The sequence below is a fragment of the Salmo salar genome, chromosome 19, assembly GCF_965601325.2.
Source record: "Salmo salar chromosome 19, fSalSal1, whole genome shotgun sequence".
Classification (NCBI taxonomy): domain Eukaryota; kingdom Metazoa; phylum Chordata; class Actinopteri; order Salmoniformes; family Salmonidae; genus Salmo; species Salmo salar.
Window position 1 is genome coordinate 27,014,943 of NC_138309.1, and position 24,346 is coordinate 27,039,288.

At 42.0% G+C, this 24,346-nt stretch overlaps 1 protein-coding gene across 4 annotated transcripts in view; it reads right to left on the minus strand.

The window, feature by feature from the left end:
* Positions 1-1,620: 1,620 nt before the first annotated feature.
* The window catches only part of LOC106578614 (dnaJ homolog subfamily B member 6), a 42,464-nt gene continuing 19,738 nt past the window's right edge, over positions 1,621-24,346 (minus strand). For 3 of the 4 annotated variants that reach the window (XM_014157613.3, XM_014157616.3, XM_014157615.3), the window contains exons 2-8: positions 23,810-23,914; positions 14,877-14,986; positions 13,388-13,453; positions 12,831-12,941; positions 2,982-3,128; positions 2,582-2,732; positions 1,621-2,292 (exon numbers count right to left, since the gene is read on the minus strand). In XM_014157613.3, the coding sequence (XP_014013088.3) occupies positions 2,187-2,292; positions 2,582-2,732; positions 2,982-3,128; positions 12,831-12,941; positions 13,388-13,453; positions 14,877-14,986; positions 23,810-23,874 (756 nt within the window). In that variant the 5' untranslated portion in view covers positions 23,875-23,914 and the 3' untranslated portion in view covers positions 1,621-2,186. The remainder of the gene's footprint in view (positions 2,293-2,581; positions 2,733-2,981; positions 3,129-12,830; positions 12,942-13,387; positions 13,454-14,876; positions 14,987-23,809; positions 23,915-24,346) is intronic. The other variant, XM_014157617.3, reaches the window with a different exon arrangement.

Here is a 24,346-nt window from a genome sequence, read left to right on the forward strand (position 1 = left end):
AGTTTTGATTTAGATCTGCTTGAAATACTAACTCTGCCACTTAGGAACAGTCATTGTCTTCTTGGTAAGCAACTCCAGGGTAGATTTGGCCTTGTGTTGTAGGTTATTGTCCTGCTGAAAGGTGAATTCCTCTTCCAGTGTCTGGTGTAAAGCAGACTGAAGCAGGTTTTGCTCTAGGATTTTCCTTGTGCTTATCCCAGTTTCATTTTATCCTGACAAACCCAGTACTTGCCAATGTTAAATCATACCTATACCATGATGCAGCCAACACCCTGCTTGAAAATAAGGAGGCAGTTACTCAGTGATGTGTTGTGTTTGCCCCAAACATAGGGCTTTGCATTTAGGCCAAAAGGTTTTTTCCTTTGCCACTTTTTTTTTTTCAGTATTACTTTAGTGTCTTGTTGCATACAAAATGCATGTTTTGGAATATTTTGTATGTTTGTGTTCTTATTATGACTGTCATTTAGGTCATTATTGTGGAGTCACTACAATGTTGTTGATCCACCCTCAGTTCTCTCCCATCATAACCATTGAACTCTGTAGCTGTTTTAAAGTCACCAATGCCCTTATGGTAACATCCCTGAGCAGTTTCATTCCTGTCCTGCAACTCAGTTCAGAAGGATGACTATTCTTTAGGTGTCTGGGTGGTTAAATGCATAACGCACAGCATAATTATTATTAACTAGGTCATACTTAAAATAGATATTCAATGTCTGATTCAATATTGTTACCAATCTACTAATCACTACCCGTTTGAAAAGTTCCCTGGTCTTTGTAGTTGAATCTGTGCTCGAAATTCAATACTTGTCTGATGGAACCCTTACGGGAAAAAAAACACATGAATTTCACATGATCACCGCAACTAGACAAAAACGTGCAGGGGACCATGACACAATGTTCTAAGAATGTCCTTGGGGATGTCCCTGGAACAAACCGGGAACTAGATAAAACCTGCAGGGGACCATGACTGTTTAAAGTGAACTCATGTAAATGATGCACTTCAAAGTAATATAGTCTAAATTACATTTGACAGCTGGGTTTTCACGTGCTCAAATGTTGTAAGTTAGTGTAAGTTAAAAGCACTGTGTGTGTATTATAACAACCCATTTTGGTTTGCAGGGAGTCACAAGTGAAATCTCATGTGAAAATGTGAATCCATATGTGATCCACATATGTGATCCAAATGATTTCACGTGACATGTGAAACATGTGGTTTGTCTGTAAGGGACCTTACAGTAACTTTTTATGTGATTTGTTAAACCAAATGTGACTCCTGAACTAATGTAGGCTTGCCTAAACAAAGAGGCTGAATACTTATGCAACTATTATAATTTTATATTGCTCATATAAAAAAAAAAAGTAATTGTTCCTTCCACTTTGACAGAGTATGTTGTGTATATTGTTGACAAAAAATTACAATTAAATCCAATCCCACTTTGTAACACAATAAAACAAGTGAAGAAATCCAAGGTGTCTGAATACCTTTGCAAGGCACTGTATATTTAGTCTGTTTAGGGTTTATGATGAACTGATGGAACAGTTAGTCAGAACACGAACAGCCTTGTCAATCATGCTGAAAAAACACTTGTATTCAAAAACAAAGACAAAAGCAAAAACAAGTTCACATTAACACTATATAAATTTATTAACTGTCTAAAATGGGTCATCTAAAGCTCATGAACATGAACAGTATACAGGTTAGAGAGATGAGGTTAGATTTTCTTTTAAATAGGCAAAGGGTTAAAGCTGAGATAATTTGACAGTTAATAAAAATAAAAAAAATGAACAGACGCAAAGCCGTCAAAATGTACATCTTGTTGTGCCCCTGGCTTCTAGAACTAAAAGGTAAAAGAAGTCCACCCACGGAAAAACTGTAATACAGCAAAATCAGTACAGCAAAAAAAGTCATAAACAGTGGTCCTAGTAAGAGAATGGTCCCAAAACAAAAAAGGTAAAGCTGGAATTAATTACAACCCTATCTGATCGTCCCTCGCTCCAGCGGCTAAACTAAGATGAGAACACATTTCCTCGCTGTGAAACACGGGAACTACGAATGTCAACAGGGGAGAGAGAGGAGAGAAACCAACCCGCCGTAAGATTGCGACCCTGAGCAGCATCGTCACGCCGAGTTAGTTTGGTTTGTTTCCAGTTCAGGTGTGAGCATTTCAAACGTTGTGCAGAGGTTATCACTTGTTATCCAGTCTTAGGCGCTGCTCCTTACCGTTGACGGTTAGAGACTTCAACTGACCGTCCTCCTCCACCTCCACCCTCTCCTGGCCATTCTCCACAATCCTGCATGAGACAAAACAGAGTTAGGATAAAAGACAAGAGTTATTTTAATCATGCATATCTGTTTTTGGTAATAATTTAAAGGGTTTATAAAGGGTACGTTATTGTTAAGTGTTACACAATTCTTCAATATTCAAAACTTGTCTTGGTGAATTGACCACAGCCAAAGTAAATAGGAAAACAGCCTAGAAAAATCATGTTTGTTTTTATTTTGAGGAAACTATTCCCAGGTCACAGAGTGAAGACAGGAACAAGTTAGTGACAGATGACTACATTGACTGACTAGCTGTACCGTTTTGTGGTGATTTGTCTGCCGTTGATAAACTTGGTAGAGGTGGATACTGAGCGGATGTTGCCCATCCCCCCTCCTCCGCTACCCCCGAAAGATGAAGAGGAGATCGTGGAAAAGCCCCCTCCACCCATATGCCCCAGCGAAGTGAAACCTAGGAGTGAAACACACACACACACACACGATTTCATTGTACTGTGTACACTACACTGTAATCTGTGCATATGACAAATAAAACTTTGTTTTGGCCTCGCAAATGTTGATCTCAAAATGAAGCTAATTATATGATCTAAATAGCATATTTTATAATATGCAGTGAGATTTATGTTGTAACAATTTCCGTGAGGAGGAAGTTAAGCTTAACCAGAGTTTTGGGAGACGCATGTTAGAAATACAGTATTACCGTGCTGCAGGGGAGGCCCACCTGAATCAAACACTGGGAAGCCTGCCCCGAAGGGGGGGAAGCCCCCGAAACCGTGGAAGGGTCCCCCGGTCCTGCTCCGGCTCACCCCTTGCTGTCTTTGACCCCCGCCGAAGAAGTCATCGTCCGCTGGGGATAGGGGACAGACAATGACAACACATTAGTCTAGTTCAAGTTAATTACACCGAAAAATAGTCAATAAAAACTGAAATCCATGAGCATACAAAAGGCATAGGCCATCTAAATACATATTTACACAGAACAAAAATAAAAAACGCAACATGCAACAATTTCAAAGATTTTGATGAGTTACAGTTCATAAGGAAATCTGTTCATTTAAATAAATTCATTAGGTCCTAATCTATAGATTTCACTTGACTAGGCATAGGCCATAGGCCACTGTGGAGCTAGGCCCATCCAATCAGAATTCGTTTTTCCCCACAAAATGGCTTTATTACAGACAGAAATACTCCTCAGCACCCAATGTCACAACAATGGGCCTCAGGATCTTGTCACGTTATCTCTGTGCATTCAAATTGCCATCAATAAAATGCAATTGTGTTAGTTGTCTGCACCTTATGCCTGCCCATACACATGGTCTGCAGTTGTGAGGCTGGTTGGACGTAGTGACAAATTCTCTAAAACGACATTGGTAAAGAAATTAACATTAAATTATCTGGAAACAGCTCTGGTGGACATTCCTGCAGTCAGCATGCCAATTGCACGCTCCCTCAAAACTTGAGACATCTGTGGCATTGTGTTGTGTGATAAAAGTGCACAATTTACAGTGGCCTTTTTAAAAGCTGAAAGAAATAAGATTTTCTTCCGTATGGAACATTTCTGGGATCTTTTATTTCAGCTCATGAAACATGGGACCAACACTTTACATGTTGGCTTATTCATTTACATATTATTCCATAGGTTAATGTACTTTCTTCAACTGCACTTGAAGAAACGTTCAAAGTTCAGCCTACTTTAAGCAAAACATTGGGACATGTACCTGGCTACAATCTTTGTGATAAACAGAGATATGATGGCCACGCATTGTTTTTGCAAAAAAGATCTTGCTTTTTCATTGTAAGCTCATTAACTTGACTGCCAGCCAAATAGCATTGCACTTCTGCTGTCAACTGATTCATGTGTTGCACTAATATATACTGCTCAAAAAAATAAAGGGAACACTTAAACAACACATCCTAGATCTGAAGGAAAGAAATATTCTTATTAAACACTTTTTTCTTTACATAGTTGAATGTGCTGACAACAAAATCACACAAAAATAATCAATGGAAATCCAATTTATCAACCCATGGAGGTCTGGATTTGGAGTCACACTCAAAATTAAAGTGGAAAACCACACTACAGGCTGATCCAACTTTGATGTAATGTCATTAAAACAAGTCAAAATGAGGCTCAGTAGTGTGTGTGGCCTCCACGTGCCTGTATGACCTCCCTACAACGCCTGGGCATGCTCCTGATGAGGTGGCAGATGGTCTCCTGAGGGATCTCCTCCCAGACCTGGACTAAAGCATCCGCCAACTTCTGGACAGTCTGTGGTGCAACGTGACGTTGGTGGATGGAGCGAGACATGATGTACCAAATGTGCTCAATTGGATTCAGGTCTGGGGAACGGGCGGGCCAGTCCATAGCATCAATGCCTTCCTCTTGCAGGAACTGCTGACACACTCCAGCCACATGAGGTCTAGCATTGTCTTGCATTTTGAGGAACCCAGGGCCAACCGCACCAGCATATGGTCTCACAAGGGGTCTGAGGATCTCATCTCGGTACCTAATGGCAGTCAGGCTACCTCTGGCGAGCACATGGAGTGCTGTGCGGCCCCCCAAAGAAATGCCACCCCACACCATGACTGACCCACCGCCAAACCGGTCATGCTGGAGGATGTTGCAGGCAGCAGAACGTTCTCCACGGCGTCTCCAGACTCTGTCACGTCTGTCACATGTGCTCAGTGTGAACCTGCTTTCATCTGTGAAGAGCACAGGGCGTCAGTGGCGAATTTGCCAATCTTGGTGTTCTCTGGCAAATGCAAAACGTCCTGCACGGTGTTGGGCTGTAAGCACAACCCCCACCTGTGGACATCGGGCCCTCATACCACCCTCATGGAGTCTGTTTCTGACCGTTTGAGCAGACACATGCACATTTGTGGCCTGCTGGAGGTCATTTTGCAGGGCTCTGGCAGTGCTCCTCCTTGCACAAAGGCGGAGGTAGCGGTCCTGCTGCTGGGTTGTTGCCCTCCTACGGCCTCCTCCACGTCTCCTGATGTACTGGCCTGTCTCCTGGTAGCGCCTCCATGCTCTGGACACTACGCTGACAGACACAGCAAACCTTCTTGCCACAGCTCGCATTGATGTGCCATCCTGGATGAGCTGCACTACCTGAGCCACTTGTGTGGGTTGTAGACTCCGTCTCATGCTACCACTAGAGTGAAAGCACCGCCAGCATTCAAAAGTGACCAAAACATCAGCCAGGAAGCATAGGAACTGAGAAGTGGTCTGTGGTCCCCACCTGCAGAACCACTCCTTTATTGGGGGTGTCTTGCTAATTGCCTATAATTTCCACCTGTTGTCTATTCCATTTGCACAACAGCATGTGAAATTGATTGTCAATCAGTGTTGCTTCCTAAGTGGACAGTTTGATTTCACAGAAATGTGATTGACTTGGAGTTACATTGTGTTGTTTAAGTGTTCCCTTTATTTTTTTGAGCAGTGTATTTTCTGTGAAGGAAAACTATAGTTGCAAGTCCCTGATCACTCTATTGAAGCAAAATAAACTATTGACTTTCAATATAAAACGTGACACCTGTCAATACACAGCTCGACTCACCTGCTCCCGCTTTCTCCCGTTGTGTTTTTTACAAACAAACACGAGACTGGCTCAACTGTTCTGGGGAACTATGGTGAGCTTTATAATGTAAATAATGGGACAGGTAAAATGAATAATGTTCTGTTTTTTCCCCATAACTTATTGTACAAGTTGACTGCAGGTATTTACTTAAAAAGTACCTACAAAATAACAAATTGTATTTAGGACAGAACGTTAATTGCTTTGCCATATTTTAGTGCCTTGTTGCAAACAGGACGTTTGAGAAGAAAAAAAAATTCTGTACCTTTTCGCTCGGTCAATTACGTTAATATTGCGGAATAACTACAGATACATCCTCACTTCTCCCATCACAGCCATTAAACTAACTGTTTTAAAGTCACCATTGGCCTCATGGTGAAATCCTCTCTGGAAACTCAGTTAGGAAGGATGCCTGTATCTTTGTAGTAACTGGGTATATTGATTGAGATGAGGTAATCATTCTAAAATCATGTTAAACACTATTATTGCACACGAGTGTGTCCATGCATCTTATCATGTGACTTGTTAAACCCATTTTTACTCCTGAACTTACTTAGGCTTGCCATAAAAGGGGTTGAATACTTACTGACTCAAGCCATTTCAGCTTTAGATTTTTTGTAAACAATTTTTAAAACAAAATTCCACTTTGACATGATGGATTATTGTATGCATTTAATCCATTTTAAATTCAAGCAATAACACAACAAAATGTGGAAAAAGTAAAGGGTGTGAATACTTCCTGAAGGCACTGTAAAAGGGTTCCTTTGTGCTTTTAGCATCTCCAACAGAGATGTGACATTTCTGGGTGCATTCTGGCAGGAGTGTAGTAAGTCCGATGAATTGCAATAGTTTATGGCTTAGGTTGTAGGATCAGGTACGAATATTTTCACATATCTGTGATCAATGGTTCTACTCAATTTCTTCCTTTAGATCTGTTGCCCATTGTTTCCTTATAGGTTCTGAGCCATCAGGTAGAGCTTCAAATCAGCCCTTGATATAACTTGGCCATCAACTTCTTTGGCGTAGCAGCTTCTTTCAGTATTTTGTCTATGCTAGATGCCTTAGGTTCATCCATATTCTGTTGAAGTGGTTGAATACAATTTCTGAGTTGTAAGAATGGAAATAAAAATCAGCCTTGGATAATCCAAATATGTATTGTAATTGAAGGACAGTAGAGATAAGTCATAGTACACATGTTCAATATTCAAGACGTTGTCAATGTCATCAATGTTGCATACGAACAGAAATGTTTGCTTAGAAAGGATCGCACGCATGGTTTTGCAAAGTGTGGGATTTATCAACTTGAGAATATGCGTAAATTTAAGCACACCTCTGACCATGTGTACGCACAGCACCTTGTGGTAGGAAAGTCAAACTGCTAATGAAATACCATCCGCCAAATGGAGAAAGGATTGAGATACTGGACCAAATCATAAACTATGAAGAAAAAAGATAGTTATAGTTTATTCATGTGTTTCTTTTATAGACAGATTTCTGGCTCCCAGGTGTCTTTTATACAGGTAATGAGCTGAGATTAGGAGCACACTCTTAAAGGGAGCGCTCCAAATCTCAGCTTGTTACCTGTATAAAAAGACACCTGTCCACAGAAGCAATCAATCAATCAGATTCCAAACTCTCCACCATGGCCAAGACCAAAGGGCTCTCCAAGGATGTCAGGGACAGGATTGTAGACCTACACAAGGCTGGAATGGGCTACAAGACCATCGCCAAGCAGCTTGGTGAGAAGGTGACAACAGTTGGTGCAATTATTCGCAAATGGAAGAAACAGAAAATAACTGTCAATCTCCCTCGGCCTGGGGCTCCATGCAAGATCTCACCTCGTGGAGTTGCAATGATCATGAGACCGGTGAGGAATCAGCCCAGAACTACACAGGAGGATCTTGTCAATGATCTCAAGGCAGCTGGGACCATAGTCACCAAGAAAACAATAGGTAACACACTACGCCGTGAAGGACTGAAATCCTGCAGTGCCCGCAAGGTCCCCCTGCTCAAGAAAGCACATATACATACCCGTCTGAAGTTTACCAATGAACATCTGAATGATTCAGAGGACAGCTGGGTGAAAGTGTTGTGGTCAGATGAGACCAAAATGGAGCTCTTTGGCATCAACTCAACTCGCCGTGTGTGGAGGAGGAGGAATGCTGCCTATGACCCCAAGAACACCATCCCCATCGTCAAACATGGTGGAAACATTATGCTTTAGGGGTGTTTTTCTGCGAAGGGGACAGGACAACTTCACCGCATCAAACCTGGTGGCCAACTACAAGAAACATCTGACCTCTGTGATTGCCAACAAGGGTTTTGCCACCAAGTACTAAGTCATGTTTTGCAGAGGGGCCAAATACTTATTTCCCTCATTAAAATGCAAATAATTGTATAACATTTTTTATGTGTTTTTCTGGATGTTTTTGTTGTTATTCTGTCTCTCACTGTTCAAATAAACCTACCATTAAAATTATAGACTGACCATTTCTTTGTCAGTGGGCAAATGTACAAAATCAGCAGGGGATCCTTTTTAGGTTTGCGGTGTGCTCCACAACATTACAATCAAAAATGGCATTCCACTGAAAGATCCACCCAGACCCAATGAGCCCATGCCTGACAGGGAGTGTTTCCCACCACCCATAGCTCTGGCACTGAGGACAAGAGTCAATATCATACAACAGTTTGAGGTATCTGTTCTACCAAATATTGTAATCAAATCGACAAGGAAAACACATTTACATTGCACCAGAATTTGTCTCACATGATTGACACAATCAACAGGTTCCTTCAATTATTGATTTCTCTCTATTGCATACATCCTCCAGCTGCTGTTTGAGTCCAAGAATTGATGCGTTGATCTCTTCTTGTTGTTTCAGGACTGCATCAGTCAAAACATGAGGCACAACTGAAGCGCTCGCCAAAGAGGACATCCTTCTGGTAGGCCTGGAGATGAGGGGTCAGGCAAATCACCCACATCTGTCAAGATTTCATGTTTTGTTATTCATTTTGTCACACATACATACATACATACATACATACATACATACATACATACATACATACATACATACATACATACATACATACATACATACATATTATATTTCATTTTCAAGAAAAAATATTTAGATGTGGTCCATGTCTGAATATGGTTGCGAAAATAAAGCTCGACTTGCCATCAGTTGGTGTGTCTGGGAGAGGTTCCTCAGTATCACCATCACAAATGATGCCAGACACCGAGATCTCTCCAATTATGGTGTCAATGCGCTGGTCCATAGCAGACAGTGAAGAGTCACTCTGCCCTCCTCCTGTTGTACTTATATCCCTTTTGTGGATCATCATTATTATGCTTTTTTGCATACGTTTTAAAATCAAACCATTTCATTTCAGCGGGGGTTTACTGTGTGTTATGTTCAAGCTTCAAAGTGCTCCACTGTTGAAGGGTGTCAACATTTCTAAGTCATGGATTTTCTGTTCTAGTATTTCAATTTTTTTATGGGTCTTCTCTTATGTGAAGAGTAAGACATGATGCAACCGCTCATATATGCTTTAAGAGCTACCCAGACAACAGTTGGGCATACTTCATCGGCTACATTTATTTCCAAAAACCATGTCTGTGTTGAGATGAGGTAAACTCATCTCAAAGTAACATTGTGTTGAATCGCCATGTCTTTGCTATTGGCAAAGGAGGTTTGAGTTTAAGGTGAAGGACAATGAGCTGTGGTCCGGAATTATTCTAGGAAGGTATGTACATTCAGAAAAACAGTCAATTAAATAAAAGTTTGCAATTACAAAAGTCAATTCTTGAAAATGAGTTGTCAACATGAGAGTAATAGGAGTATTGTCTTTCAGTTGGATGTTTCTATCTCCACAGTTCACACAGACCATCTCTTTGATGTTGTGGTTTAATACCTTAGACATGTTAGGAAGAGGATATAGTTTAGTTGACGACTTCTCTAGAGTTGCATCCTGCATACTTAAAATCCCCCCCCCGCATATAATATTCCTGTTACATTGAGGTAGTTTTAGTACAAGGTCATTCATTAACTTTGGGCAATAACAATTCAGTAAAGTTACTTTCTTGTGCCAGGTTTCCTTTCACCATTATAAAAACATCCATTTGCATCTGTAGTAACTTCTGTAGACTTAAATGGGACTTTATTATCAATGAGAATTGATACTCCTATGGACCTTGAGGAGTAGGTTGAGGAGAATGCCAGCCCATCCCAAGCTCAGCCAAATCTGGAAGATGTTTCTAATGGGATTGACCTTAACATAATTTAAGATCTAGGATTAAAGCCCTTGAACCTCCGGGCCATCTTCTTATCTTGGTGTCCCTTGATTTATAATTATTTATAACAAATGACTGCGAGGCATCCGCGGTTCAACCCCAGAGCTATAAATGTGGAGGCGAGCCTCAGAAAATGGACAGATAGGACAGCCTACATCATTCATCATTCAGCTGGAATGCTTTCAAAAATAGCTTCCGTATTAAAAACAAGAGCAGTTGTAATAGCAGCAGACCCATGTGTCTGTGTGTGTGTGTGGAAACATGTGAGGTGAGGGGGTTACAATAACACTCGAATGCGTGTGGTGTATGAGTGTGCGGGAAGTGCATGTTAAAACATCCTGGTTTAAATTAACAAGATGAAACGCTTTCATAAACACAAATGGCTCTGACAAATAAGACTAGAAAAGGCTGGATGCTTTTCCTGTATCTAAGAAGGCAAACACTTCCATGTTGATATTTGGATTTCTGTCTGTAAACTCTTCCATGTATCATGACTCTACAGATTGTAAATGCCCAGTGTATCTTTAAAACACAGTCTACGTCCCAAATGGCACCATATTCCCTATAAAGCACACTACTTTTGACCAGGACCTATGGGGTTTTGGGCAAAAGTAGTGCACTCTGTAGAGAATAGGGTGCCAGTTTGGACGCATGCACAGACTGAGTGCAGAGGACAGCTGTTGCTGTTTACTTCCATGTTGGCAGTGTCCAGCATCAGACAGCATGTCCTCAATGCTTTCGGTAAGAGGATAGTAAATGCTAGGCTGATGGCACAGAACACCACTATGGTCCTGGCTCAGGTAGGTGTCCCTGTTTGCTCTTAAAACTTGAACCCAGAACATCCATGCTCTCCAGTCTGTGCTTAGAAAGAGACTCTAAAAGGATGCAATGGGGGTTCTACAGTTGAAACTAAAGCCTATGGCTATACAGTACCCAGCCTGTAGCCAGAGGTGTGGTTATTGTATGGCTGGCTGTCATAATGCCAGCTGGTGCTGGGGGTCTGTCGGTCGGTCTGTCAGCAGGAGCCTGGGATCCTGCTAAGACTAATAACATACAGGAGGGGTCAACTGACTGCTAACGTCCTGAGTCACACCCAGGCTACTACAAAGTTAGGCTAGACGGCACTCTGAGCACAGTCCTGAGAGTCAGGCTACCCCACAGTTAGGCTAAAATGTATGGGTAAGTGTGTGTCTAATCAAGGGTCCAGGCTATCTCACCGTCCCCTGAATCAGGACATGGGCATTAATATGGAGTTGGTCCCCCCTTTGCTGCTATAACAGCCTCCACTCTTCTGGGAAGGCTTTCCACTAGATGTTGGAACGTTGCTGCAGAGACTTGCTTCCATTCAGCCACAAGAGGATAATTGAGGTCGGGCACTGATGTTGGGCAATAAGGCCTGGCTCGCAGTCGGTGTTCCAATTCATCCCAAAGGTGTTCGATGGGGTTAAGGTTAGGGCTCTGTGCAGGCAAATCAAGTTCTTCCACCCCAATCTCAACAAACCATTTCTGTATGGACCTCAATTTGTGCATGTGGGCATTGTCATGCTGAAACAGGAAAGGGCCTTCCCCAAACTGTTGCCACAACGTTGGAAGCACAGAAACGTCTAGAATGTCATTGTATGGTGTAGCTTTAAGATCTCCCTTCATTGGAACTAAGTGGCCTACCCCGAACCATGACAAACAGCCCCAGACCATTATTCCTTCTCCGCCAAACTTTACAGTTGGCACTATGCATTTGGTCAGGTAGCGTTCTCCTGGCATCCGTCAAACCCAGATCCATCCGTCGGTCTGCCAGATGGTGAAGCATGATTCATCACTCCAGAGAACGCGTTTCCACTGCCTCAGAGTCCAATGGCGGCGAGCTTTACGCCATTTAAGCCAATGCTTGGCATTGTACATGGTGAACTTAGGCTTGTGTGCGGCTGCTCGCCCATGGATGCCCATTTCATGAAGTTCCCGACGAACCGTTCCTGTGCTGACGTTGCTTCCAGAAGCAGTTTGGAACTTGATAGTGAGTGTTGCAACAGAAGACAGACGATTTTTAAGAGCTACGCGCTTCAGCCTTTGCCGGTCCCATTCTTTGAGCTTGTGTGTCCTACCACTTTGCAGCTGAGCCGTTGTTGCTCCTAGAAGTTTCCATTTCACAATAACAGCACTTACAGTTGACAGGGGCAGCTCTGGCAGGGCAGAAATTTTACAAACTGACTTGTTGGAAAGGTGGCATCCTATGACGTCACGGAGCTCTTCAGTAAGGTAATTTACTGCAAATGTTTGTCTATGGAGTTCGCATGGCTGTGTACTCGATTTTATACACTTGTCAGCAAAAGGTGTGGATGAAATAGCCAAATCCACTAAATTTGAAGGCGTGTCCACATACTTTTGTATATATCGTGTATATAACACTCATGCAGAGCAGCAAACAGCCCAATCTCTCTTATCCAGCCAGCTAGGCTGACCTAGATGTGTGCACAATTAGTAGCATGTCCACAGGGGTTTAAAACTGCAATTAGTTGTGGGCATCTGACAGCGAAAAGGTCGGGAATGTTCCTGGAATCAAAAAGCAGACCGCTCGAGAAAGCGTTGATAAACTTAATCACAATGCCTGCTTCAGTTATTAAAGCCATAGTGAGGTCTCTTGCTCACTCTGGCCTCAGTGGGGGGTGGAAAGACTTACCGAAGAAATCTGCAAATGGATCTCGTCCCCCAAAGAATTCCCTGAAGACGTCCTCTGGATTACGGAATGTGAACCCGCCACCGAAGTGATCAGCGTTGTGATAATGCCCTCCTGGAAGAAAGAGACACAATCATCAACTCATTTCCAACAAGAGTTATTGAGAGATAGTAAAGCAACATATTCCTGGTCATACAAGTACACATGGCGATCTGAATATACTTCAATTATTCAAGGACACTATGATAGTAGCATGACTCGTAGTAATGCCTCGTAGTAATGCCTCGTAGTAATGGCTTAGTTGAAAGTCAGACCCCCCCCCCCCCCAAAAAAAAAGAGGTTGGTATTGCCCTGTCAGATTTATGGTAAACCACTGAAGTTGACCCCATAGAGTTGTACATTGGTAGAAGAAAATACACTCCTCCTTGGCATGTTTGCTGTATGTGGTATTTCAGACATTGTGTCATATCATAAAATACTGTCCTTTTATATTCATTTATAACCTCCATATCTCCTAGATAAGCCTATCAAAACATCAAAGAGTAATGTTCAATGTTTACCTCCTCCCCCTCCGCTTCCTGTTAGGCCTTCTTTACCATATTGGTCATACAGGTTCCTCTTGTTTGCTAATGGAAAGGGAAAAATAAAAATAAGAAAAATGGGGATTAAATGCTGGGAAGAGCCATAGTAAGAAATCGGAGGGTGCACAGTGCTGACAAGCCATGGGAGTTAGTGGACATAGTGTCGCTGCCCAAGTTCATGCCCATTTCCATAAGTCCTAAATTACCACCCCAGAACTTGATAGACAAAACGAGCCAAATGACATCAAGAGAGACTACTCAAAGGCTTGTACAAGAACCAAAAGAGGAAAGTCGATGTTGAAGTGTGTGTACTCCACAGCTCAAACAGCCCTGACATAACAATTACTGGCCTGGTTTTAGCTGCTGTTGCCAGGTGAACAGTATATAACAGGAACAACTAAATCAAGACATTACAGTTGTCTGTTGTGCGCTTAGGCCTATAACGGTGTCCCAAACAGCACCCTAGTCCCTATGTAGTGCACTACTTTTGACCAGAGCCCTGATCAAAAGTAGTGGACTACATAGAAAATAGGGTGCCGTTTGGGACATACAACACCTCAAGTACATTACATAATGTTTGGTCCTGAAACAGACAGACAGAAAGGTCATTCTGGACAAACAAACAAGAGTGATGTATGTTCACTATCTGGCAGCAACACATGACTGATCATATGTTTGTGTGAATTTTTTTTTTGGTATTGGTGAAAACATCATGAAGACAGCTAGGGGCCATACTTGCAAACATTAGAAAAAGTTTAAGTTCAAGGTTAAGCATTAGCCAATTAAAATCGTAGATGTAGTGTCACGTGATAGAACGCTGCATTGTAGCTAGTCCCATCAGAACCAGGAACACATTAGCCCTATGCTAACCTCACAAGGTGGTAGTGATTATATACTGTAACAAAAACCTCATTCATATTTAACTAGGCAAGTCAGTTAAGAACAAATTCTTATTTACAATGACGGCCTACCGGGGAACAGTGGGTTAACGGCCTTGTTCAGGGGGTAGAACGACAGATTTTTACCTTGTCAGCTCATGGAATCGATCCAGCAACCTTTTGGTTACTGGCCCAATGCTCTAACCACTAGGCTACCTACCACTCCTTTTCAATCTCTCATCTTCCTATCAAAGATCTTAAACTTTTTCGACACAAATTAATGGCATTTCTTAAAATAGGTCAACTCGGACACCAGAGGGATACATGTAATACAATATGTATAGCAGAAAGACACCACTTATCACCACTACTGTGTGTACCTAGCTAGCATACATTTCTAGACACCAGATAATAAGTTGTAGTCACTCATTATTATATTAGCAGCAAGCATTTCTCCATAACATGTCTTGATATTTTTATTTGATTTTACAACCGGATGTGGTATTGGTATCCGTGATTCCAGACATGTGCAATAGCGTTTGATTTGATTTTAGCATTTAAACTGTCTTATGTGGGGGGGGGACTCTTACCGTCTGACAGGACCTCATAGGCTTCTGAAAGCTCTTTGAACTTTCTCTCTGCGTCCTCCTTGTTGTCAGGGTTCTTGTCTGGATGCCACTTGAGTGCTAGCTTTCTGTACCTACAGTATGGCAGAAATACATGTACACTACATTATAGTGCTGAGCGACTAGTGCTTTTTAAGGTCGGTTCAATTTTGGTTCGATTATTAAAAAATAAATCACGGTTTTCGATTTCGATCATTTGAAATGCACTATGTGGGTTGAATGCTGTAACAGAATAAAACAATTAATACATTTCCCATGATGGTAATAACTGCCCATTACTGCTTGTCACTTATTAACAATCAATTATTCACATTATTTTAAATTAAATCTTTCAGTGGTGTATATTACATTTGTTTTATTTGATGACTATATTTTCATTCCAAGTCAGCTCATCTTTATAGAGCTGGTGCCTATGCTGTCTGACAAAATCCCTATTTTGTGGTTCTTCAAAGAAAATAAGGTATACTTTTATGACTGCTGAATACAAACTATCAAATCACTTAGATCAGGGATGGGCAACTGGTGCCGGCGCCCCCTCCTCCTTGTAGGCTCAACCCCCCCCCCCCCCAAAAAAAAACACTCAGTCGGGTTCTCAACTTACTGTTGAGAGTTAGAATACACAAGGTGCAATTTAGAAATTTGGTTGTGCATCAGCAGTCACTCAATTAGACCATGTACTCTAAAATGGTTTTAGATTGGTAAATTGTCTAGCAGCCAGCTGTCTAAACTTGTAGGAACATGGTCGAATTAAAGACCGGGTGGGGTCCATTGATCATCAGTTTTATTAAACTGCAAGCTTTTGCCTCCTATGGCCAAATGTGTAGAATTTGAGGAAATTAGCTGTAAAACTGCACACATCTCTCCGCCGTAGAATTGCTTGAAATTAGCTATAAAATTCTAAATTCTTCTCTCCACCCCTTGGCAAAATGTGTACAATTGCAGCAAACGTGCCTTAAAAACGGGGGGGGGGGGGGGGGGGGTATAATAGATGTGGCAACGCAGCTCATGATGAGTTCTGTTTTTTTTTTTGTGGCCCCACCCCCCCATCAAAGTTGCCCATCCCTGACTTAAATGTATTTTCAGGTAGAAATACAACAGCTGCTCTCTTTATCACCTCACGATCGCACACTCTTCTCTCTTCCTGTAGCAGCAGTCGTAAAATAAACACAGACCGGGCAAGTAGATGCGCAATGAATTATGGTCATTGTAGTTAATTACAACGTTTTATGCGTTAAGCTATGTAGAATATTGGACCGTTAGAAACTACAACTCCCTACTACAATGGAATTCAAATAATTGAACCGACGTCGGACAAAATGAAAAATAACCAACATTTCAGTTAATCGCTCAGCACTACATCATCTACACACAGAAAGACTCACATTGGTCATACACCTCAAAAAGCACAAGAGGTTTGACACCGACCATCTCAGATTACATTTTTTCCTGTTGTTAGAAACAGATAAGATTAGCATTCCTGCAACATTACTTTGTAAAACAAATTGATCTCTGAGAAACTAAGCTAATTGATTGCACACAAATTGGTCATTTTAAATGTATAGGATTCATCTGATATTCAATAAATATAGTACCCAACATCCAATGAGCTAGACATGAGAAATCCAAATAAATTGTCAAAACCATCCACAGACACACCCACCCCGCAAGAATATAGTATTAGTTCTCTATGTCTGACAAGTAGTATGGAGCTCCAGCTCAGAGTATTGATCTTCATCCCATGTAATGAATACCCAGTGAATATGGTGGTGGGGGTGGGGGGATCCTGTTCAGAGAAATTAGTCATTTAAGTTGTTAGGTTTATGTCCCATCCTACATCCTGCTATTACTAGGTTGACCATTCGATGGTGTTGTTCCAGATCATTTATTTCTGGTTTCCTCAGTCTATGGACAAGGTATGACAGCAATCCATGCATTGGTTTTGTTGTCCACTGTTTCAAATGCTAAACCTTTTCAGCATTTGTGGCACAGATCCACAAGTTAAATGGTATCTATATTAGCATTTTCACGTATCATCCTGAAGCATCTAAAAATGTATTGTGCAACTCAATGACATTACCTATAGATGATTTGGATATGAAGCGAGGAAATGCTAATACAGGTAACATTGACATGCATTGGATTTGTGCCACAAATGCAAAAAAAGTTAGCATTTGAATCAGTGGCCAGGTAAACAAAACCAAAGCATGGGTTGCTGTAATACCTTGTCCATAAACTGCTTACATGGTTGTTCTTCAAAAGTGCCTTCCTCACCATCTTAAATAAGCATGCCCCTTTCAAAAAAAAATGTAGAACTAAGAACAGATATAGCCGTTGCTTCACTCCAGACTTGACTGCCCTTGACCAGCACAAAAACATCCTGTGCAACTTTTCCGGGAAGTTAGGAACCAATATACACAGGCAGTTAAGAAAGCAAAGGCTATCTTTTTCAAACAGAAACTTGCATCCTGCAGCACTAACTCCAAAAGTTTTTGGGGCACTGTAAAGTTAATGGAGAATAAGAGCACCTCCTCTCAGCTGCCCACTGCACTGAGGCTAGGAAACACGGTCACCACCGATAAATCCACGATAATCGAGAATTTCAATAAGCATTTCAGACAGCTGATGTACTGAAAGCTGCAGAATCTGGATCCCTACAAATCAGCTGGGCTAGACAATCTGGACCCTTTCTTCCTAAAATTATACGCCGCCATTGTCGCAACCCCTATTACTAGTCTGTTCAACCTCTCTTTCGTATCGTCTGAGATTCCTAAAGATTGGAATGCGGCCGCGGTCATCACCGTCTTCAAAAGGGGAGACACTCTAGACCCAAACTGTTACAGACCTATATCCATCCTGCCCTGCCTTTCTAAAGTCTTCGAAAGCCAAGTGAACAAACAGATCATCAACCATCTCGAATCCCACCGTACCTTCTCTGCTATGCAATCCAGTTTCCGAGCTGGTCACGGGTACACCTCAGCCATGCTCAAGGTCCTAAACGATATCATAACCACCATCGATGAAAAACAGGACTGTGCAGCCATCTTCATCGACCTGGCCAAGGCTTTCGACTCTGTCAATCACCTAATTCTTATCGGCAGACTCAACAGCCCTGGTTTCTCTAATGACTGCCTTGCCTGGTTCCACTAACTAATCCTCAGATAGAGTTCAGTGTGTCAAATCGGAGGGCCTGTTGTCAGGACCTACATTTCTCGGGATGACTCTTTTCTCAGTATATATCAAGGATGTCGCTCTTGCTGCGGGTGATTCTTTGATCCACCTCTATGCAGACGACACCATTCTGTATACATCTGGCTCTTCTTTGGACACTGTGTTAACTAACCTCCAAACGAGCTTCAATGCCATACAACACTCCTTCCATGGCCTCCAACTGCTCTTAAACGCTAGTAAACTAAATGCATGCTCTTAAACCGATCGCTGCCCACACCTGCCCAGCATCACTACTCTGGATGGTTCTGACTTAGAATATGTGGACAACTACCTAGGTGTCTGGTTAGACTGTAAACTCTCCTTCCAGACTCACATTAAGCATCTCCAATCCAAAATTAAATCTAGAATCGGCTTCCTATTTCGCAACAAAGCCTCCTTCACTCATGCTGCCAAACATACCCTCGTAAAACTGACTATCCTGCCGATCCTTGACTTCGGCGATGTCATTTACAAAATAGCCTCCTATACACTCTACTCAGCAAACTGGATGCAGTGTATCACAGTGCCATCCGTTTTGTCACCAAAGCCCCATATACTACCCACCATTGTGACCTGTATGCTCTCGTTGGCTGGTCCACGCAACATATTCGTCACCAAACCCATTGGCTCCAGGTCATCTATAAGTTTTTGCTAGGTAAAGCTCTGCCTTATCTCAGCTCACTGGTCACCATAGCAACACCCACCCGTAGCACACGCTCCAGCAGGTATATTTCACTGGTCATCCCCAAAGCCAACACCTCCTTTGGCCGCCTTTCCTTCCAGTTCTCTGCTGCCAATGACTGGAACGAATTGCAAAAATCACTGAAGTTGGAGACTTATCACTAACTTCAAGCATCTGCTGTCAGAGCAGCTTACCGATCGCTGCAGCTGTACACAGCCCATCTGTAAATAGCCAATCCAACCAACTACCTACCTCATCCCCATATTTGTTTTTTTTTCTGCTCTTTTGCACACCAGTATTTATACTTGCACATCCTCATCTGCACATCTATCACTCCAGTGTTAATTGCTATATTGTAATTACTTCGCCACTATGGCCTATTTATTGCCTTACCTCCTTACTTCATTTGCACACACTGTACACAGATTTTCTATTGTGTAATTGACTGTACGTTTGTTTATCCCATGTGTAACTCTTGTTGTTTTTGTCGCACTGCTTTGCTTTATCTTGGCCAGGTCACAGTTGTAAATGAGAACTTCTTCTCAACTGGCCTACCTGGTTAAATAAAGATGAAATAAAAAATTTAAAAAAACAGTGTAATGAAACCAATGTCAATTAACAACAGTATAATTTGTAATCTAATGAGAAGCTAATCTCACCATTTATTACATAATGACACAAATACTAACTACACCATAACTATTAATACGTTGGGAGAGGCATTATTTTATAATTTGCTAATAAAATAAATTGGGGGTTGATTGCTGAGGGCTGACCAGGAACAATAGTGTAAGTATTATTTTTTAACAGATTCAGTAATCCCATTTCACCATTCAAATTACACAACATAGTGTTGTGACACTTATTAATTGGAGAAAAAAAATGTCCTAACTAAATGCTTCATCAAGAAGGAAAAAAACTACATCAACCACAACAAGAGACATGCAGAGCAGCAGGGCTTTTTTAGGCTGCCAGCCCTACTCCCCTCCCCCCCAAGCAAGGGATAACAATAGGGAGGCAGTGTAAACTCCATGGCTCTGCAGTCCAGGACAGCACAGTACAGAGGTTTGTGCTGAATCAGCAATTCTCTCTGACTAAACCCTTCCTGCAGGAGACAGCGTCTCTGTCCCATTTATAGTATACAACTTTTGATCACAGCCCAATAGACACACAGATGCCACAGAGGATGGGCCAGACTCAGAGGTCATCTATAGGGCTGGATTCATGGGTTGCATGTTTCATCACAATATTGTTTTTCACATTCGTTTTGAACTTATGCCTGACTGAGCGTTCTACTCAATGCATTGTCAATGAGCGCTGACTAAGATTTCAAAAGTGCATTAGAGTGGATTGGAAATACTATGACATTCAAATGGATAATTAGTAGGAACACCTTTTGTCATTTCGATGTTGCCAGATTGACTTTAGATGCAGTGTAACGTTAGCTATCTAGCTATAATTGAAGGGAGGACACCGGATTTTAGCTAGCTAACATTAGCATTGCTATTTTTGAAGATATTGCCATCTCTCTAAAGTAAATTTCACAACATGATAAGGCTGGCAACATTGTTTTCTACTAGATTTTTGACTGCTTTAGTAACATCATCGCATGTCCAGGCACTATAGTGTAATTTAGACAGAACAGTAGTTAGCCTCTGTCCAGATTGACTGGGCTTATCACCACTTTAGGGCACCACTATGGCGCCCCCGGCAGAGGGCAGCTTGAGAACGTTCCTAACAACGGCATGACGCGACAGACTGACGCAGGTGAAACCTACGTATACAGACTACCCCTTACAAAAAAAAGATAGCACTTTTGAAACTGCAGTAAAAGTGCAGTAACTGCAGTCAACTGTGGTATGTTGGACACAGTAGTTGCAGAATAACTACAGTTATACTGCACTCTGACTGAAATCTTTTTTCATAAGGGAAAGAGGATTTAGTGTCTTATGACACTATTAGAATCTGTAGTCAATACATTCTGCTGGGAATCAGAACATTAAAAACTGGTCTTCCATACAGAACTGGGGCCATAAGTATCAAGCTTCTCAGAGGAAAAGTGCTAATCTAGGATCAGGTCTTCCCTGTCATTTTAATATTATTCATTATATTCTAAAATACACCATAAGAGGACCGGTAGGGTGCTTCAGGCCTTAGGTAGACCACACCTTGGCCGTAAGGCATCACTCTCACCTGAGCAAATCCAGTGCATTCGGAAAGTATTCAGACCCCTTGAACTTTTCCACATTTTGTTAAGTTACAGCCTTATTCTCAAATTGATTAAATAATTTAAAAAATCCTCATCAATCTACACACAATACTCTATAATAAATACCTTATTTACATAAGTATTCAGACCCTTTGCTATGAGACTTGAAATTGAGCTCAGGTGCATCCCATTTCTATTGATCATCCATGCGATGTTTCTACAACTTGATTGGAGTCTACCTGTGGTAAATTTAATTGATTGAACATGATTTGGGAAAAAAGGCACACACACCTGTCTGTACAAGGACCCAAAGTTGACAGTGCATGTCAGAGCAAAAACCAAGCCATGAGGTCGAAGGAATTGTCTGTAGAGCCCTGAGGCAGGATTGTGTCGAGGCACAGATCTGGGGAAGGGTGCCAAAACATTTCTGTAGCATTGAAGGTCCCTAAGAACACAGTGGTCTCCATCATTCTTAAATGGAAGAAGCTTGGAACCATCAAGACTCTTCCTAGAGCTGGCCGCCAGGCCAAACTGAGCAATCATGGGAGAAGGGCCTTGGTCAGGGAGGTGACCAAGAACCCGATGGTCACTCTGACAGAGCTCCAGAGTTCCTCTGTGGAGATGGGAGAAGCTTCCAGAAGGACAACCATCTCTGCAGCACTCCACCAATCAGACCTTTATGGTAGTGGCCAGACGGAAACCACTCCTCAGTAAAAAAGGCACATGACACCCCGATTGGAGTTTGCCAAAATGCACCTAAAGACTCTCAGAAACAAGATTCTCTGGTCTGATGAAAGCAAGATTGAACTCTTCGGCCTGAACGCCAAGTGTCCCGTCTGGAAGAAACCTGGCACCATCGCTACGGTGAAGCATGGTGGTGGCAGCATCATGCTGTGGGGATGTCAGCAGTAGTGACTAGTCAGGATCAGAGATCCTTGATGAAAACCTGCTCCAGAGCGCACATGACCTCAGACTTGAGCAAAGGTTCACCTTCCAACAGGACAACGACCCTAAGCACACAGCCAAGACAATGCGATATGGGACAAGTCTCAATGTCCTTGAGTGGCCCAGCCAGAGCCCGGAGTTGAACCCCATCGAACATCTCTGGAGAGACCTGAAAATAGCAATGCAGCAACACGCCTCATCCAACCTGACATGGGGTTGAGAGGCTCTGCAAAGAACAATGTGAGAAACTCCCCAAATACAGGTGAGCCAAGTTTGTAGCATCATACGCAAGAAGACTCGAGGCTGTAATCGCTGCCAAAGGTGCTTCAACAAAGTACTGAGTAAAGGGTCTGAATACTTATGTAAATGTGATAGTTGTTTTATACATTTGCAACAATTTAAAAAAATATATGTTTTTGCTTTATCATCATGGGGTATTGTGTGTAGGTAGATTGATGAGGGAAAACAATTGTTTAATCCATTTTAGAATAAGGCTGTTACGTAACATAATGTGGAAAAAGTCAAGGGGTCTGAATACTTTCAAATGCACCATCTACAAATCCTTCAGTGCTTTTCCTGTACATGAAAGATTTCTCAGAAGAGCTACTGTTTGCAAGCTACTTCAGTTCATTGTGTGACTATCACAGAGGTGTCAACTGTGGTTTTCATTGATCTTATCCAATGGTGGTGGATACGATCAATAATACTTTTGTTAATAAAAAGGTCATATGCAGCTGTTTTAAGTACCTTACTGTGATTGTTTTCAATGAAAATGGTAAAAAAAAAAAAAAAGTTTGTGAGTGGTCTGAGTGGGGAGGGGAAAACTGAAAACTAGCTGTTATTGGTTTGGAACTCTCATATTGGTCTATTGATTTCACCAGGCAGGCCAAAACGCCCTCCCACCAAAACAGGTTGGAATTTCAGGCGGTCTTTTCAAACAGCTCTGACACTAAAAGGGCATTCTAACAATTTCACAGTATTATTCCAACCTCAGTGTGTAAATACATATAAAACACAGAAGGGAAAAAATCCAGTTTTTGACGGCACTGGAATTAGAAGTGGGCAGCCCATTGGTAAGAGTATCAACTGAATCAGAGAGATGTTGTTAAACAATTGACCTAACCTTATGACCTTTGTCTAGGGTGGTATCTATTCAGTCAAAAGGTCAAATGCTGGACAGTCAGCACTAAGAATGAAAGTAAAAACACTGAATTAGTACGACTTCTGATTGTGTTTAAGTTACCACTACCCAGTTCATTTAGTGACTAAGATGGTTGTTTGACCTTGTAGTCAACACTAAAACTGGGAAAAAAAACAGTATAGGGGAAAAAGAGTTCTTCACAATTGAGTTAGTTTTAAGTTCAGCCAAACCCTAAAAACCAAGCATACCTTAGATTCCACAAGCCTAGCAGCACTAATGGGCAGATCATACTCTCACAATCATGATGCTGTTTTAAAAGAGTGTGTGTGTGTGTGTGTGTGTGTGTATGTGTGTGTGTGTGTGTGTGTGTGTCAGTCATTCACAACATATTACTGGCAAAACAACAATACACACAACACTCATCAGTTCTCAAATGACAATAGGGAACATTGATCAGAGGACGTGAGTAGGGCGTGTGTGTGTGTGTGTGTGTGTGTGTGTGTGTGTGTGTGTGTGTGTGTGAGAATGTGAGTGAAACGGCAAGGTTACAAGAAGAGTGAGCAGAGTGGAAACTTTCGAAAGCCTTGCAGTTAGCACTCTGTCGGTTTCTATTCAGTTTCTATAATTAGTCTACTACATCCTTCGGAGTGTCACACGTTACTAACGTCAACATGCGTGTACAAATAGAGGCCATGCCGGACTGGGGTACTCACGCTTTTTTAATGTCCTCCGCCGACGAGTTTCTCTGGACCCCTAAGATCTGGTAGTATTCTGTCATGGCTGTTTCTCTCTGTGGCTCTCAGTCTTTAGCCGTCGCTCTGCAGAGGGAGCAAAGCAAGGTCTAAAAACAATGTGGAGGAACTCAAGGAGGAGGAAAGCACAGCAAAGTGGGCCCATGACAGATGCAGCCATGTGTGACAGCTAAGAAACCTCCCTTCTGGCCCAAAAGGGCTAGAAGACGGGGGAGGGACAGGGTATTTCACAGGGTGGCAAAGCTAAACAAAGTAATCAACTGCCCTGAAAATAGAGCCCCCTTAAGGGAGAGAAAGCGATGAGCAGCGGACAGGACTTAAGCTAACATTAGCTCTAATATTACATAAAGATGAGGTAGAGTGGATAACCTGCGGCTATAAGTCAGATTGAAAGTTAATGATTGCTTAGGGAAGGACAAATTAAGAACTGAAGCCACAGCCAAGTAACCCCTTTTCATAAGCATGACTTTATATCATAAGCAGCCTGGAGCACCTGGC